The sequence below is a fragment of the Lepidochelys kempii genome, chromosome 12 (assembly GCF_965140285.1).
Source record: "Lepidochelys kempii isolate rLepKem1 chromosome 12, rLepKem1.hap1, whole genome shotgun sequence".
NCBI lineage: Eukaryota > Metazoa > Chordata > Testudines > Cheloniidae > Lepidochelys > Lepidochelys kempii.
Window position 1 is genome coordinate 7,465,614 of NC_136391.1, and position 17,062 is coordinate 7,482,675.

A 17,062-nucleotide genomic window follows, 5' to 3' on the forward strand; every position below is an offset into this window, starting at 1 on the left:
GCTGTGGGAGGAAGCTGTGCTGTTGGAGAGGCTGAGCAGTACACACCATATCAGGCACAAGGAAGGAGGCCCTGAGGTAAGGGTGGAGTTTGAGGAAGTGAGGGCTGCTGTGGGGAAGTAGCCCAGGGAATTGTACATGCCATGTTTCTAAAAGCTACCATAGCTGATACTATTAGGGTCCCTGGGCTGGAGCCCGGAGTGGAGGGTGGGCCCGGGCTCCCCCCACACACACACACACCTTTGCCCCCTGATTAATCACTGAGACTGGGAGACAACAGAGACTGTGCAAGGAAGGATAACTTCTCCTCACCTCCCTTGCTGGCTTATGATGAAAATGGCTCAGTAGACTGTGACCCTTGTCTCTAGAGAAAGAAGGGTTACGTGGAGGGTCACAGTGAGCCTCTGAGGCTAGCGAAATCCGCCAGGAAACGCGGGACCCACGGAGGCAAGGACAGAGCTTTGTCACAGTGTGTATGTATATCAATCTCTTACTATGTGTTCCATTCTATGCATCCGATGAAGTGAGCTGTAGATGACGAAAGCTTATGCTCTAATAAATTTGTTAGTCTCTAAGGTGCCACAACTCCTCCTGTTCTTTTTGAGATCATCTAGTGTGACTTGCTGCACAGCACAGGCCAGAGACGTTCACCCAGTGCCTCCTGCCCATAACTGGTGTTTGAGTGACCGTGTATTTTTTACAGAGACAGCCAGTCTTGACTTAAAAGCCTTAGTGATGGAGATACCATTGCCGCCAATGCTTTAGGCACAATTCTGAACAGTGAGGGGACTGATCTCTACCCTGAATTTCTCTACCTTTAGTTTCCAGACATTGGTTCGTCTTACGCCTTTGCCTGCTAGATTAAACAGCCTCTGCCCTCAGAAATCTCTTCCACGTGTCGGTACTTATGGACGGTGAGCAAATCATCCTCTTATCCTTGTGAGAGGAAAGTCTTCTAGGGGCGCAGAGGCCTGGAGTTCTCAGGGCCATCTGGGCCTCCTTTCATACTCACCCCAGCCCACCGCGCAGAGCTTGAGAATGAAGTGCTCCACGTAGGTGTTGAAGACCTCCACCACCAGCCTGTAGAGATTGTAGCCCTCAATGCCCATCCAGGTCAGGCAGCACAGCAGAGATAGGTGCAGGAACATGCCGCCGGCTTTGCAGGCCGCCTCGCTGCCGATGGAGGCCAAGTGCTCAGTGATGAGGAAGCTCACATCCAGCAGGAAGATGGCCCCCAGCAGGTTCATGTGAATGTAGATGTTTATGGTGCTGTCTCTGTGCTTCCTCCTGGGAAAGGCAGAGGAAGAGACTTCACTCCTGATCGTGTCTGGGAGTCCCAGACCCAGCATCCACAAAAGCCCACGATGGGGTCCCAGTGCTTTGATTCAAGCAGTTCACACTAACCGGAGACACACAAGAGATCTGTGTCTTAACAACAGGAGATCGTGAGCCCAGTGCCTATTCCACATGGCCATAGCCAGCTGATGGCTGAGATGGGTGAACTTACTGAGCCACCGGTAACTGCAACAGGTGAGCGATCCTGGTCCCCTTGTTCCACTGGGAAGCTACATCTCATCTGGCCTTTGAAGCATGTGTGTAGGCGACAGGTTTGGCCATTGCATACAGCCTAATTTCTCAAAGGAAGCCTCTTGTAGTCTGCGTCAACCCCTTGTTAACACACTGCTAAAGATCTGTGCATGCCCATGCTCGCTGCATTAGTGCTAAAGACCAAGATGGCGGTCAAGATTATTAAAAATGATAGGTGGTTCTGGGGGCCCATCTGGAGACCTTATAAAGGGGTCTGGTTTCTAGGTCGGGGGGAGGGTGCTCAGAACTTCCTGAATATCAGGCCCCTTTCAGGTGTCTCATGGTGGACCCTCAAAATCACAAGTCCCTTTAGAAAAATCTTGGCCAATCTGTGTGTAATGGCAGCCGAGGGGGATGCTGCCTGCATGGGGAAGCAAACTGGTCAGCATGAGCACGAGTTACAGGCTGCTAGCTAATCCCCTGCCCCGAACCATAGTACTGTACCTGGAGCAGCAGAAGAGGATGATGGTGAAGAGGGAAGCCACAGCTGAGATAATGCAGCCAATGTAGGTGATAATCGTTAGGTACTTCTTGTGGATGTAATCTATCCCCGGAGAGGACATCTGAGAATGGAGAGGACAGGGGAGGTGTTAGAGCCACGCTGGGCAAGAGCTGAGAGCTTTACCCATCACCACAGAGACCACGCAGTGAGGATGCAGAGAGCTCGAGTGGGAGCTGGTACCCACCATCAGCACAGCAAAATAGGTGAGGTGGTTGCAACGGCAGACCGTCTGGTTATTACCCGTCTCTGTTTCACAGCCATCACTTTTCCAGCTGCCGTGGCCATCTGCAAAGAGAAAAGCAGTGTTTCCTGTTGTGGGTGGGACTGTCACACACTCAGCCCAAGTCAATGTTCACAGAAAGTCTTTGACCCACGGTGTCTGCAAGCAGGTGAGAGAATGAGAGAGTGCTTTGCAATGGGGCCCAGTGACTTCCTTACAGACCACATGGCAGCACTGCTATACTGGGGACTCCTAGCACCCGAAATCACCCCCACCCATATCTGCGTGGGGAGCAGAGCCTGGGACAGATTCTTTGGGATATCCGTGGGGGAACCGCCTGAGATCTAGCCATGCATAGAGATCTAGGGGCTGTATCCCTGGCATTAGAGGAATGGCAGGATTTACAGATGAGGGGAGGCAGTCAAAGCAAGCCCCGTTGAGGCTGAAAAGGGGAAGTCACAGGGAGCTGGGATGAGTGACACAGATTGGAGAAGGACAGAGTGAAAACTGATCATCTTCCACTGATGGAAAAGGGATGGATGTGTATCCAGCCACTAACCATGCGCTGGGCCATGGTCCACGGTAAACGGGAGTCTTTTCATCCACTCCAGTGAGAGCTGGACGTGGCCAAGAGTTTGTCTCTACAAGAGTTAAAATATCAAGGACAATCCAGTCCCATGTGTCAGGTTGTAAAGTGATTGATGCTCAGTCCCTTCCTTGGGCAGCTAGGCTAGAGGTCTGGTTCCCACCTGCCCCGCACCTTGAGTCCTCACACCTGTGCAAAGCCAGCATAAAGGTACTGTCAAATTGGGAGGGTAGCACTGCACTCCCCCACTGCACAGGTGTAAGTGACCTGGGGGAGACCCAGGGCCCTGCAAAACAGCCTGCTCTCTCTGAGATACTCACGACTGGAGTCCACGTCCCAGAACACGCACCGTGGAGTCACGTTCCTCTGAAAGGACAAGAACATGGGTGGTGACGCAGGACCCTCTCTGGGTTATTCACGGGGCAGGCAAGTTTGGCTGAGGGGCAGATCAAGGGAAAGATGGGGCAGGAGGAGAAAAGAAACTCTGGCCCTTGTCATGTGACTGGAGCCAGGAAACAAAGATCATTCTCTCCCCAGCACTCCAGGGCGTCACCTCCTTTTTCAACAGGGAGGCTGCTCCCAGCAACAGGGAAAGATCAAGGACACTGGTTGTGTCGCCTGGAAGTGGCTAGTTGTCCTGAGTTACGTTTTTTGGAAGGGCATCCCCTAGAGAGGATGGGGCGACAGAGACGAGGCAGAAGCTGAGCTGGCAGAAGTCCCAGCTTCCGCCCCCTCCTCCCCGGTCTGGACAGACTCATTTGAATGAGGCCGTTTCTCACACCTACCGGTAGCTGGTCATGAAAGAATTTGAGGACCACGTCCTGGGGGAGGCCTGATACGGGGGTGTTCCCCACAGTGATGCCAATCACCTTTTCACCGAGCACCCTGCTGCCGTTCTGGTCCTGAAAGAGATGGAAAGACCGTGATGCCAGCGTGGGAGAGTGACAGCTGCCGGACACCACGCTGCTATAAAACCCCTGGAGATCTCCGAGCCAGAGAGCTTCCTTGTCACCTTCCTCAGCAGACAATACAAACCCAAAGAGGGTCTGCGCACACAAGCGACAGGAGCCGCCGCAGCCTTTCCTCAGGTTGTGCCTTGTCGCTGTCACAGTCCTCTGCGGGAGGGCATCAGGGCACCGGGTGGCCTCCTATGTACCGTGGCAAAGGCCAGATCACAACCGCCAATGGTCCAGCTGCTCCGGTGTCTTGACGCTGAGAGGAGCTGCAGTCCGATACTTCAGGGGAAGGTGCCACCTTCCATACTGCCCCTAGCTGTACAATACCCTGCTGGGGCAAGGGGGCATTTCTTCCGGAGCCCAGCCAGGAACTGGTTTGAGCTGCAGTCACTAGGCACAAAGGGAGATCGCAACGGGCAGAGCTTTGGCAGGAACCTGAATTTTGGGACCCTCCTAGCACTGTCCCGGTGCGTGTCTATGATGGGTCCGCAGCGTTTCCCGGTGGGGGTGGGGAGGGGACTGTGAGTACGCCGGCCTGGCTCCTCTGGAAATGGGAGCTTGGCTAAAGGCACACAGCAAAAATAACCTCTGGGGTCTCATCCTACTCAATCTGTTCACACAGGACACTGGGCCACCAGGTACAGTTCAGATAGGCAGCATCAGCTCAGGGGAGCCTCTGGGCTGGGAGAGCAGGGGGTGCTGAGAGTCGCGGAGGGGCACTGGCAGGGCTGGCATAGCAGGGGGTGCTGAGAGTCGGGGCAGGGGCATTGGCAGGGCTGGGCAGGGGGCCAGGGCTGGCACAGCAGGGGGTGCTGAGAGTCGGGGAGAGGGGCACTGGCAGGGCTGGCATAGTAGGGGGTGCTGTGAGTTGGGGTGGAGGGGGATTGGCAGGGCTGGGCATGGGCTCAGGTCTGGCATAGCAGGGGGTGCTGTGAGTCGGGGGGGAGGGGCATTGGCAGGTCTGGCATAGCAGGGGGTGCTGTGAGTCGGGGGGCAGGGGCATTGGCAGGGCAGGGGGCCAGGGCTGGCAAAGCAGCAGGTGCTGTGGGTCGGGGGCAGGGGCATTGGCAGGGCAGGGGGCCAGGGCTGGCACAGCAGGAGGTGCTGTGAGTCTGGGGGAGGGGCATTGGCAGGGCTGGCACAGCAGGGGGTGCTGTGAGTCGGGGGGAAGGGGCATGAGCAGGGGGGCCAGGCTGGCATAGCAGGGGGTGCTGTGGGTCGGGGGGAGGGGCATTGGCAGGGCTGGCATAGCAGGGGGTGTTGTGAGTCGGGGGAAGGGGCATGGGCAGGGGGGCCAGGCTGGCATAGCAGGGGGTGCTGTGGGTCGGGGGTCAGAGCTGGATACCAGCCAAACTTGGCTGAGCAGGAGGTTGCACGGCAGGCCAGGTTTCACGATGTTTGGCAGACCGAGGGAGCAGGGCAGGACCGGCAGCGGGGATGCTCTCAAGCGGCCCTGGCAGAGTTGTGGGCAGCACGTATCTTCGGCATTCGTAGCAGCTGCTCCCAACCAAACTTGGCCCAGCGCTGCCCAGCACTATTAGCCCCTCGCTTACTACACCCGCGCACCAAATTCATTCCCATCCCTGAGCCCGGTCGTTACCTGGAAAAGGGCCTGGCTGTTGATATCCATCAGGAGCACTCGACTCTCAGTGTTCTTCTTCCTGCCCTTCGCCTGTGCAAAGAGGATCCTCGGCAGATTCACCGCAAACCCATGGACCTCTCTGCCCACCTGCAAAACAAAGCCCAGTAGAGCCCTCGAAGAGTGGCCGGAGGATGCGGTGAGTTCGGGGAGGACGCTAGGGAAAGCCTCGGGCTCTGGCTACACACGCACCAGATTATCCACTGGGGTAAATCGGCATCAACAGAGCTAGGCTGATTTACCCCAGCTGAGGATCTGACTGCCGTCTAGCCCAGGCCAGGGACCCATATGCATCACTGCTCTGGTTTCTAGTGTGGACAGCACCGGGCTGGGTATTAAAGGGACGCCAGCAACTCAAGTTAAGAACGTTTCTATTCCAGTAGTTTTGCCGGGTTGGCTGTTCCCTCTCTTCAGCAGCAGCACTGAGATGAAGCCTCACCCCCTCGACGCTCCTCCCTGGGCTCGAAAGGCGGGGTCCTCTACCTACCCTGCCTCCCGCTGTTCCCCAGCCTCATGCCAGAAGGGCGGAGCCGGGCTCCCCATGCAGGAGTCTCAAGGAAAGGAGGTTCCCTCCTGGCTGCCCTCGCAAGGGCGCGAGCCTGCCAGCGAGCTCTCCTGGGGCGTGAGGGCAGGGGGCTCCTCTGATCACCCTCAGGAGATGGGAAGTGCGACTAGTCAGAGCCTGGGACTCCACCAAGTGCTGACTAAGGCACCAAGGGAAGAAAGTGAAACCAGAGCGACAAGGAGATTTCCCTTGCAATCGGTACAAAGAACAGAAGTCTGATTTTTTCGGGGTGAGGGCATCCCTTTAACTACACGCTGTAACCAGACACGTCCCAGGTTACCCTGGTTATGGGAAGGAGTCGGGTCCCCTCTACGTTGCAAACCGTAATGCTGCAAAGACCAACCCAGGACCATGACCTGAAAAGATTCCACGGAGAACAAGGCACAACCTGGAAACATGCCAAGTGCATCAAGAGGTTCTGCAAACGCTCTGGTTGGTCTGGGGTCCCTGCTCTAGGCCCTGCAGGTCATTTCAATCTGTCACCGGAGGGCTGGGCCATTAAGAGGAGCAGGACCCAGCCTGTGACTGATCAGCTTGGGATGAGGCGATTACAGAAGCCAGCAGGCAGGCCAGCTGGGTATGGAGCCATCAGAAAGAGCTGCAGGCAGCAGATCAACTCCTGTGGGAAGCCCAGAAGCAGGGCATGACTTTCAGGTAAGAGACCCGTAGGGAACAGACACCCCCTGGATTTGGGGGAAGGGATGGCTGGCATGGAACCTGTACTGTCTGTTCTTATGTAAAATAAAGCTCAAGCCCTTCGGGGCTTCAGCTGGTCAGTGGCAGGCATCAGGGAGGGAGGGTTCCCCTTGCCACCAGGTCATTTTTTTGTCTGCTTCCTCTGAAGCCTCAGGGATGGAGGTGGGACATTGAATGGGGGTGGCCGGTGAGCTGAGGTGATCCTGAGCGTCCTCTCTCTCGGGTGCTGGGCTGGCTGGTTCTTGCTCACATGCTCAGGGTCTAACTGATCACTGCCATATGGGGCTTTGAGGAGGAACTGTCTCCCAGCTCAGATGGGCAGTGACCTGGAGAGTTTTTCACCTTCCTCTGCAGCATGGGGCGCAGGTCGCTTGTCAGGATCATTTGAAGGTCTCTCTCTTCATCATTTCCCCACTGTCCCCAGGCATTCGTGCACCTCGGTCCCTGCTGTTCTCTGCCTGTCGCACACAATAGGCTAGTCTCCTTTAGGCTGTAATACTTGGGTCTTGTTCCAGTTGTTGGGTTTAGTGTGTAGGTGTTGGTGGCCTATACTGTACAGGAGGTCAGACTAGATGATCTGGTGGTCCCTTCTGGCCTTGAACTCTATTGTCATGACTTTGTGACTATGGGAAAAAGAGCCTGGACCCCTGGCACACCTGCACTCACCTCCAGTTCAGACACGAAGGGCAGATCCTGAGAGGCTTTGCTGGGTCCTATCTTCAAAACAGTTGCACGCACCATACTCGTCCCAAAAGTCTCGCTCTCCCCTTCAAACACCACCTGTCCCAGGTCCGATTCCAAATGCAGAAGTCTCCTTTTGGGGAAGAAGGAACAGAGCATGGATCTAGAGAGGGTAGGAGGGAAGAGAGCCTCAAAGCAGGGGCTGTACCATCAGCAAGTGACAGGAGAGTTTTGAGGACCCACTGCTGCGATTGGGAGGCCCTACATCTGACCCACCTCTCCCGAAAACCATAGCTCCCCAGACGGATCCTCGGGTATGTGAGGCTGTACAGACAGTGATGGCAAGCGCCTGATCTGGGAGAGGAGGAGATGGACATAGTTTGTATACTGTACTCACTCATATGGTGTTTTGGCATTGGTCTGTCTTCCAGTGGGTTTATTGGGATTCTTCATGAAGTTTGCTAAATTCCTTAATTGTTCTTCAATTGCATGCACCTTGCTGATGTCTTCAGCAGTCGATGTGGAAAGAAAAGAGAACGCGGTGATTAATTCTGTGAAGAGGGGACAATTCTGGTTTCTGCAGCATCCCTCCCCCCGGCAGCGAGTGCTTTATACTGTGTTCTTAGGCACCTGCATTATTAATTGATTGGCAATCATGGGTCTGATGAGGACTGGTCTGAATTCAATGGAGCCACTCCTGATTTACATCAGCATGAGTGAGTGGCAAGCCAGACGCGGGGTGTTTGCAATGGCCATGCCTGGGTAGGTTTGAATGGCCAAGCAGAGCACGGGTACGGCTTAAGGCATTTGGGGCCAGACTTTCAAAGCTATTAAGCACCTCAGCGGATTCTCAGAAGCCCCTCTCGGCATCTTCTGGTGCCTAAATACCTTTACAAACCTGGCCTTTTGAGCCGAGTCACAGGGGCTAGCCATGCAAAAGGAAGAATTCACATGAGGTGATCCCTGAGCCTCTTGCATCCACCAGGACTCATGAGAGGGGAGACAGCCCATGGTGGTGCATTTCTTGCCTGTCTCATTCCTCTGGACTTCAGTTGCATAGGAGATTGGCTTGCTGAAGTTTGCAGAGGGCTCCTGAACAGCCAACTGGCTGCACCAAATTGTAAGGAATGGGCTAGCTGAGGGTAATAGCAGGTAATGGATACTTTGACAATAGCTTTGCCCCATTGTCTGGCAGGCCATTAGGTTACAGCAGCTCCAGCATAGGAATGACATGAGTTTGCACCTATCTGCACAGGCCGAGAACCTCAAGGTGCAATCTCGAGCATGTATGCTCCTGCTCTCCCGCCTCTTACTCTGTATGTCTCTAACCAGAATGCAGCTGAGGTCACTCCAGTACCCATGTGCAGCCATGGACACTGCAGGTCCTAGCACCCAGAGCTCCATCTTGATCTCAGTGGTCTCCAACCGTGCAGATGTTCTACAGGATGGAGTGTTGCTGGTGTCATGATGGATCCCTATAAGGCCCCCCATACAGCTGTGACCTGAGGACCCCGGCACTGCTGAAGGCAGCACAACTGACCATTAAAGGTGGGACACTGTGACTAGATGAGGGATTATCCGGTGAAATGCAGGACCTTTGCAGCTACATCTTCAAAAGTGGTCACTTATTTTGTGTGCTTACACAGAGAAACTTTGGGCTGGATTTCCAGAGGTGCTGAGAACCCACAACTCCGGTTCTCGTCAGTGGGAGAGGTGGGATTTCGACACCGTGGGGAAATCGGCCCCAGAGCGCTGCATGTGGGTGCCCAAAAAACGAGGAACCCAAAACTAGTGGCCATTTTTGAAAAACGATGGAATTAGCGACTGGTGGAGAAGCCAACTGCCCTGCTCTACCTCCTAATGGTGCCTCAGCGGTTTCCCCAGAACCTTCCCATCCACGGGTGGGCAGACAGAGCCAGCCCCGCTTAGCTTCCAAGCCTGAACATGCTCAGAGGCTGCAAGCTCTCTAACCCATTCAACATGTTGATTCAACTGTACCACGGATGGAGAAGAAGTAAACAGCAGCGCTGCTGAGGGAGGTGTTCCGCAGGCCTTTGCCGTAGGCATAGGACACGTTGGAAAGCACAGGGACCCCACTTTTATTCTGCGGTGCGCTTGGGTTTGAAAAGTCGAAGGAAGGGTTCGCCTCGGTACTCAGTGTGTAGTTGTTTCTGCCGTACGTGAGGTTGAAAATCCTGTCCCTTTGGTACCAGTAGAGGCAGAAGCGGTAGTTCCCCAAGTTCTCCGGTAACGTGTGGTTGTCAAGGTTTGGGAATGGCGCAGCTATTTGCAGCGTCTCAGCACTGTTCTCGATGGTGATGATGTTCTCTGGCCGCATCTGATAAATGATACGGCTTTTCTTCGTTTGTCTTCTTTCACCACAGAATCGGAAATCTTCGGCATGGCGGCTGCTTCCGTTGACCCCTGCGTTACACAAAACCCGCCCGGTAAGGTGTAGCTCAGCCTGAGGGGCTCCGTACGCCAGGAGTTCCCCAGGTTACTCATCCCCCTTGGTGACCTCACACAACACAGCTGTCTACTATTTATTACATGGATCACAGGAAGGCTCAGGGGCTCCATTGTGATAGGTGCTGCATGTCTACAAGAGACAGAGAGAGCTCCTCCTCTGAAAATCTTGGGAGCCATGTAAGAACCCATTAACATAGAGTCTGAGTGCCTCCCAGTCTTTCCTGTCTTCAGCCACACACTCCCCTGTGAGGCAGGGCAGGCCTGTTATCCCCATGGTATGGATGGGGAAGTGAGGCCCAGAGAGACTCAGTGACTGCCCATGGTCACCCAGGGAGGTGTTTGCAGATCAAGCATGTGAACCCAGCTCTCCTGAGGCTCAGGCCTGGCCCATCCTTCCTCTGAATGGACTCTAACTTCACCCCGGTGAGCTGATCAGACAAGAGGAACATAGACGATAATAACGCATTCTCCATGTCCATCCAGTCTTGTTCCTGCCCTGATTCATCTACATGCCTCTAGCCTGTCCTGGAAGGAGAGGGGAATTCCATCTTGGAACACAATGACGGTCTCTCTGTCTTTCAGGAAACTTAATTACAGGGAAAGTCCCTCTGTACCTCCTGCCCCCACCTCACTCCACCCATACTGGCATGACTGCTTCCTCCTAACGGGTACTATCCTGGCACTGGCGGTGGGGAGAAGGTTGATAATGCTACATCCCTGCCACCTCGGCTGTTGTAAGCCATATAGACCAGCGTAGAGGTGAGGAAATAACCAGGGAGCATATTACCTTGCAACAGGAGAAGCAGAGCCAGAAGGAGGCGATCCATCGTGGGCGGCTTTCCCAGCTCTTGATGTTCCTCAGTGATAGACTTTGACCCTGAGGGACAGAAGCACACAATGGCAGAGTGAGTTTGTCTAGAGAACTGCAGGAATTTTTCACCGCTCAGGGCCTGGAACAGACTGAAAAGCCTGCAGTTCTTTCTGCATCAGCATGGGCTGAGTTGAGCTACCACGCTAGGTGTGGGACACCTGCAAATGCCAGGAATTGTGTTCTTGTGAGTACCAGAGAGAAGAAAAAATGGTAGCTCTATCCATGCAAGAAGGCTCGACACAACTGTTCTATTGTCATCTGCCATTCGGGCAGTGGCGGGCAACCCGTGGCCCATCAGGGTAATCCGCTGGCGGGCCGCAAGACAGTTTATTTACATCGACTGTCCGCAGGCATGGCCGCCCACAGCTCCCAGTGGCCATGGTTCACCATTCCTGGCCAATGGGCGCTGCGGCAAGCAGTGCGGGCCACAGGTTGCCCACCACTGCACTAGGGGGAGTGATGGATTGCTATAGCCAAGTGAAATTTTATGGGGCCAGTGGAAGAGTTTCATAGAGGGAGGGAAATGAAAGATGCTGATCCTTGGAGGAGGCTGGATTAGCCCTGTGATTCGCTGCTCTCCCATTCCCTCCCAGGAATCCAAAGCAGGGAGCTTTTAAAATAACTATTAAACAAAATTCCTCTGCCTGTTTCATTTAAAATATTGCCCAGTGTTGGGGTGTATAAACCCCACACAGGCTCACAAAGGGTTAAGGGGATCTGGAGATCCTAATTAGCCCACCTAGTTGCACCTGGAGGGTCTGTCAGGCTCAATTCTGGATCAGACCCAGCTGGGAAGGAGCTGGATGGTTTCTATACAGGAAGGAGTTCAGAGCCGTAGAAGGTGATGATTCTGCATCCTCTTCTCCTGAGGAGAAGGCCCAGGGGAGACAGAGGGTGGAAATTTTCTCCTGCATGGAGAGGCTGAAGAAGTATCCATAAGGGAAAGAAGAGAGGAACAAGCTGAAGGAGCCAAGATTAGCATCTGCGGTGGGTTCCTAGGGAGCGAGACACGACACGGGAGAAATGGCCGTGTGGGTTGGTGCCCTGAAAATAGGATGGAGGACAAAGGGGAATCAGAATAGATCATGGAATCTCAAACCCGTAGCAGCAGGAGCAAGCTGGTGGTGGTTTTGTTTGAGGTTACTTGGTGAAGAGACTGGAACTGAAGTAAGACCCCAGATTTCTTAGTTTGCTGCCTGCGTCTTAGTACGGGTGAAGGGCATTATTTAGGACACTGATGAACCAGAAAGGTTGAAGCTCCAGAGGGACCTGGCTGGAGGGTCAAGTACCCTCCCACACAAAATGGGTGACCGCAGCAGAAGGGGCTGCTCTGGGATAGTGTATGATGGCAATGCCATGAGAGGTGCTCCTGCACCGTAAGAATCTTGAATTCCCCTATTTTAAACAGAGTTAATAGTAACAAAACCGAACAGAAGCCAGTGTGATGTCCAGTCACATTTAGATTTATTTTCTCTTGGGTTTTATTTTCTCTCTTTACAGCCTTTGGGAATGGCCCATGACACCCCTCTGCTGCTGTAAGTCGGAGCACCGCTGAAAGCAGTGGAACTATGCTGATTTACCCCAGCTGAGGATCTGGCCCTATGTGATCAGCCACTTTGGGTTCAGCGACACCAACTGTATTAAGGGAGGAAAAAGTGAGAGACTCGGTGCATCATCACCAGCACGGCCGATGCAGAGGACACGGAGAGCGAGGGAATATTTCTGCTGCACTTAGGCAATGCTCCATTTGTTAGTGCTAATAGGAAGTGCTGGATTGAGAGCCCTGGGGGGGTCTAGTCCTCAGTTTATTGCAGAACAGGTGCCTCGTTGCTGAATCAACAGGACTACCCCACGGGCAAGGGGGGTAGCGTGGTCCCCAGCGTCCAGTCAACCCTTGTCATCTCTTCTGAAAAGTCTGCCAGTCCGGTACCAAACCCACTGGAACTGTGCTAGGTCTGCCCAATTCATTTCACATTGGCCACCAAGTGGACACCAGCTGGTAACAACTGCTGACCCCGACTGACCTGGGCTGCATTGCGAATCGGTGACCAAGGGCTTGATTCTCATTTATTCACCACCCTGGCAGTCATGTTACATCTACACCAACACCAGTTTTAAGGACCCATTAAACGACGAGAGTGGGGTAAAGGGGCTGAGGCCTGGTCTACAGGAGAATATTCTGCTTGTAATAACCTTGCGCAGTGGTGTGGGGGGTTTTTTATGCCAGCAAAAGCACTTAGTATAAGTGCAGCTATACCAGCAAAAAATTCTTGCTTATTTCACCTGGGGAACTGGGATAAGCTATACGGACAGAACGAGCCTTTTGCCAGTATGTCTTATGAGTTCAAACGTGACCCTTTTTAGTAGAGAGAAGATCTGAGTGCAAATGAAAATCAGGGTACTAGAGATTAGATGGTCTAGGTATCTCAATGCTGAGCCCATCAATCCCTCTGAACTAAACTGAAGTCATGGGGCCTGATTCTTCCCAGACCAGTGTACGTGAGGCGTAACTCTTTTGAAGTCAATGGAGACGCCGAAGTAAAACTGGTAACACCATAAGTTTCGGTGGAGTTAGTCCTGATCTACACTGGTGTGAGGAAGAGAAGAATCAGTACCATGGAATTTGTCTTTGTGAGACAAGGGTGAGGTTATCGCTGTTGGCTTTCCATAGAGAGAATAAATACAGGCCGGATCTTCAGTATCATGTTTTTGGCTTAATCCCATTTTATCAATGACCTGGAAATAAATATAAAATCCCTGCTGATTAAAATTTGCAGATGATGGAAAAATTGGTGAAGAGGTTAAAAAAAATTATGAGAACAGGGCAGTCATACGTAGCAATCTAGATTGCTTGGTAGGCTGGGCCAATTCAAACAGAATGTACTTTATACAACCAAATGCAAGGTCCTCCATCTGGGAACAAAGCATAGAGGCCATACCTATGGAACTGTACCGACATGAGCTCCTGGCGCAATGCTGTGGCTATAGGGGCTAATGCAGGCCTTGGGTATATGAACAAGAGGTGAGGTAGATACTGGAATACTGTGTACAGTTCTGGGGGCAACATTTTAAACAGGATGTTGGAAAAAAGTGGAGGGGTCACAGAAAAGAGAGGGCTGGTGAAAATGCCTAGGAGAGGCTTGGAGTCCAGTCTAGTCATCTTTTCAACAAGAAGACCGAGAGGTGACTCAATTACGGTGTCTAAGTACCTTCATGAAGAGAATATACTGAGTAATAAAGGGCTCTCTTAGCTAGCAGAGAAAGGCAGAGCAAGAACCAATGGCTGCCTGGAGGTTAAAGTCAAACTAATTCAAATTAGAAGTAAAGTGCATGTCTTTACAGTGACGGTGATTAACCACTGGAATAAACCATCAGTGGAAGTGGTGAATTTGCCATTTCTTGATGTTTTCAAGTCTGGACTAGCTGCCTTTCTGGAAGATGTGCTTTAGCCAATCACAAGTTGCTGGGCTTGATACAGGGGTAGCTCAGAGAAATTATCTGACCTGTGCTAGACAGGAAGTCAGACTAGCTGATGTAATGGTCCCTTCTGGATTTAACCTCTAGGAATCTTGAGAATTCAGTGTGCACATGGGTCAGCATCCGCTGTCTGCCCATGCAAGCCCAGCAGGCAGGGGGCCCATCACCTGTAACCCTCCCTCATGTCCCTCCTAGGATTTATAGTAGCAGTAGAAACAAATCATCATGTTGCAATATCCATACTCTAGCTCAGTAGTTCTCAACCTTCTTGGGTTCAGGACCCATTTGTAAACCTTGATGGCCTGCCATGACTCAGTGCCCTCTTCCTCCCCCGCATCCAGGGCAGAAGGGGCTGGGATGTGGTGGGAGAACAGCTGGGGACCAGGAGGGGTGGTTTAGCTGTGTGGGAGTGGTACATTGGGAGGTCCTGCAGGCTGGGGGTACACTGGAGTGCAAGCATTTATCAGAGAATGTGACACCAGCCACTCCCACCCAGCTCTTGGCCCCCAGGGCTGCCTGGGCTCAGCTCTCCACTCTGGGTGTTGTGACCTCTGGGGTCGCAGTGCGGCTCAGGTTTGGCCTGGCGGGGCCATAATTGTGTAAGTGGAGTTGTGACCTGGTGCCTGGGGTTGCAGCACCACTCACTCCAATTTGGCCCAGCTGTCCCAGTGTCGTCATGATGGAGGGGTGGCTGGGGCAAACTGGAGTGGCACCGAGACCCCATGCACCAGGTCACTATGTCCAGAGTGGGGAATTGAGCCCAGCCAGCCCCACAAACTTTTGATACATTCTAGCGACCCAATCTTGGGTCGTGCCTCACAGGGTGAGAAACCCTGCTCGAGTTCAACCCCTACTTCTATAGCCAGCATATCTGCCCCAGCTGTTTTTCTATAACCATTTTACAGCATTACATCTGATTCCTGGCTCGCTCCTCATTTTCCTTCCTCCCGTTTTGATTCGCGGTGCTGCTGAAATTATAACGAGGTGAAATCAAGCAGAAGGAAAGAACAGAATGTTCTGACAGCTGTTCAGGGACATGTGCAAAAAGAGCTACTGGTCTGGATCCAGCTCTTAAAGGACAGGTGTCCCCATCCCAAAACCCAGTGCTACAACCGACAGTAACTGCCCCTCTCGGCAGGTTAGCCCACAGTTTTCCAATAGCGGGTTTTTGGCACCTTTCTCTGAAGTAAGTGGGACTGGCCGTTGTCAGAGGAGAAGTCTACCATGAAATCAAAGCAGCGATGGCAGCTCCAGCAGATACACGCACGCTATCATGGCTACAAACAGAAGACTAGAACCGTGGGTTTCAGCAACGTGAGTAGAAAACCAGGGTCCCCAGTGTGCTTGTCCAGCCCACGCTGCTGCATCTACATTGCTGTTTTTAGCCATGCTAGTGTGCATATGAGAGTCTGTCTGGAGGAGCTGCATTCACACCTCATATTGCAGGATAGACATAGGTATCTATGTCTATAGAGACAGGATATTGGACTGGCTTCTCCACTGGTCTGCTCTTAGGTTCCTTGTTGAATCACTGATCTGATCCAGTGCGGTGATTCCCATTCTCCCATAAGTGGTGTTCCCGTGGAGGCTCTCTCAGCAGCGAAGCCGTGGAGACTGGTGGGAGAGCGCGAGGGAAGCTCGCTACTGCCCTCCTTGTGCCTGTTCTGTGGCTACAAGGGAGGACTCCAGTCTCAAGGGTTGTCAACCCAGCACCTTCACAGCACTAAAGCAACTAACCAAACTTTCCAGCAGGACTAGCTGACCAATCACTTGTGAGTGCAGAGGGAGTCTGTTTGCCCTTTCGAGGGTTGTGATTTCTTCCTCCACCCTACTGCTTCTCCAGTGCTGGAGGATTTCACAGCGAGTTCTTTGCCCTTGTATATCAGCCTTTCCCACGCTACTGCTCTCAGATAATAAAACCAGCCAACACAGGCTCATTTACGTTCTAACACACAAACATGCAACACTGTGGGTGTGTCACCCACAAGGGGGTGAGTGCGGGGGGGAGGCGGGAGAGAGAAAGAGAACAGTGAGAAGCAGGACGTCAGAGTAGAAACATACCACACACCAACTCAGCTGGGTGTGCGGGCCGGGGTTCGTGGCCCCCTCAAAGGAAGTGACAGCTTTTGTTCATTATTTATATTGCCGTAGTCCTAACAGGCCCACTCAGGAATCCGGGCCCTGCTGTGCCAGGTACTGTACTTGCATGTACAGAGACAGGCCCTGCCCACGGTACTAGCTTGTCTGCACAATCTCTCTGGCCACATTCCATTTTCTGCTTTCAGAATTGAATAGTCTGGTCAAAACTCTCCCCACCCCCACCCCTCAAATGTCAGCTCATGCCTTCCCCCCCTCCTGCCTGCACGGGAAAGTTGGGGTGTCTTTGTTACCTGCTCCTTTCCCAGGATACCAGGCCACACTTCCATGGTTACATCTTTCCAGGTGCAGCTGCAGAACTAGTATAAAACTCTGGAGCAAGACCATACGTGTATTTTTCTTTACTGCTGTTACGAACGTCTGGGGGTGATTCTGCTCTTGCATACACAGGTGTAAATCAGTAAAAACTCCCTTGGGATCAGCTAAATTAAACTGAGGGAAAGCCCCTGAAAGTGAAATTAGAATCAGACTCTCTGGATGAAATCCTGGTGTCAGTGAAATCAATGGAAAAACCTCCCTTGAGTCAGGATTTTAAACCTCGGCGGATTCTCCGAGTGTGGGATGCAGCCGCTACTTTCCAAAGCCCGACCGCTAGCCCCTACAATCGCCAGCCCCTATGCGCTCTGCTCTGCACAGAGCCCGGCAGCCCTCTGGCAGG

General features: G+C 52.9%; 1 protein-coding gene across 2 annotated transcripts in view; it reads right to left on the bottom strand.

Annotated features, from left to right (window-relative positions):
* Positions 1 to 17,062, bottom strand: part of ADGRG1 (adhesion G protein-coupled receptor G1) — a 39,204-nt gene that overhangs the window by 4,029 nt on the left and 18,113 nt on the right. Inside the window, exons 2-12 of one of the 2 annotated variants that reach the window (XM_073307411.2) lie at positions 11,510 to 11,814; positions 10,687 to 10,776; positions 9,429 to 9,854; positions 7,828 to 7,936; positions 7,416 to 7,563; positions 5,450 to 5,578; positions 3,679 to 3,795; positions 3,214 to 3,259; positions 2,272 to 2,372; positions 2,030 to 2,148; positions 1,011 to 1,285 (exon numbers count right to left, since the gene is read on the bottom strand). In XM_073307411.2, coding sequence (XP_073163512.1) covers positions 1,011 to 1,285; positions 2,030 to 2,148; positions 2,272 to 2,372; positions 3,214 to 3,259; positions 3,679 to 3,795; positions 5,450 to 5,578; positions 7,416 to 7,563; positions 7,828 to 7,936; positions 9,429 to 9,854; positions 10,687 to 10,726 — 1,510 coding nt within the window. In that variant the 5' untranslated portion in view covers positions 10,727 to 10,776; positions 11,510 to 11,814. The remainder of the gene's footprint in view (positions 1 to 1,010; positions 1,286 to 2,029; positions 2,149 to 2,271; positions 2,373 to 3,213; positions 3,260 to 3,678; positions 3,796 to 5,449; positions 5,579 to 7,415; positions 7,564 to 7,827; positions 7,937 to 9,428; positions 9,855 to 10,686; positions 10,777 to 11,509; positions 11,815 to 17,062) is intronic. The other variant, XM_073307410.2, reaches the window with a different exon arrangement.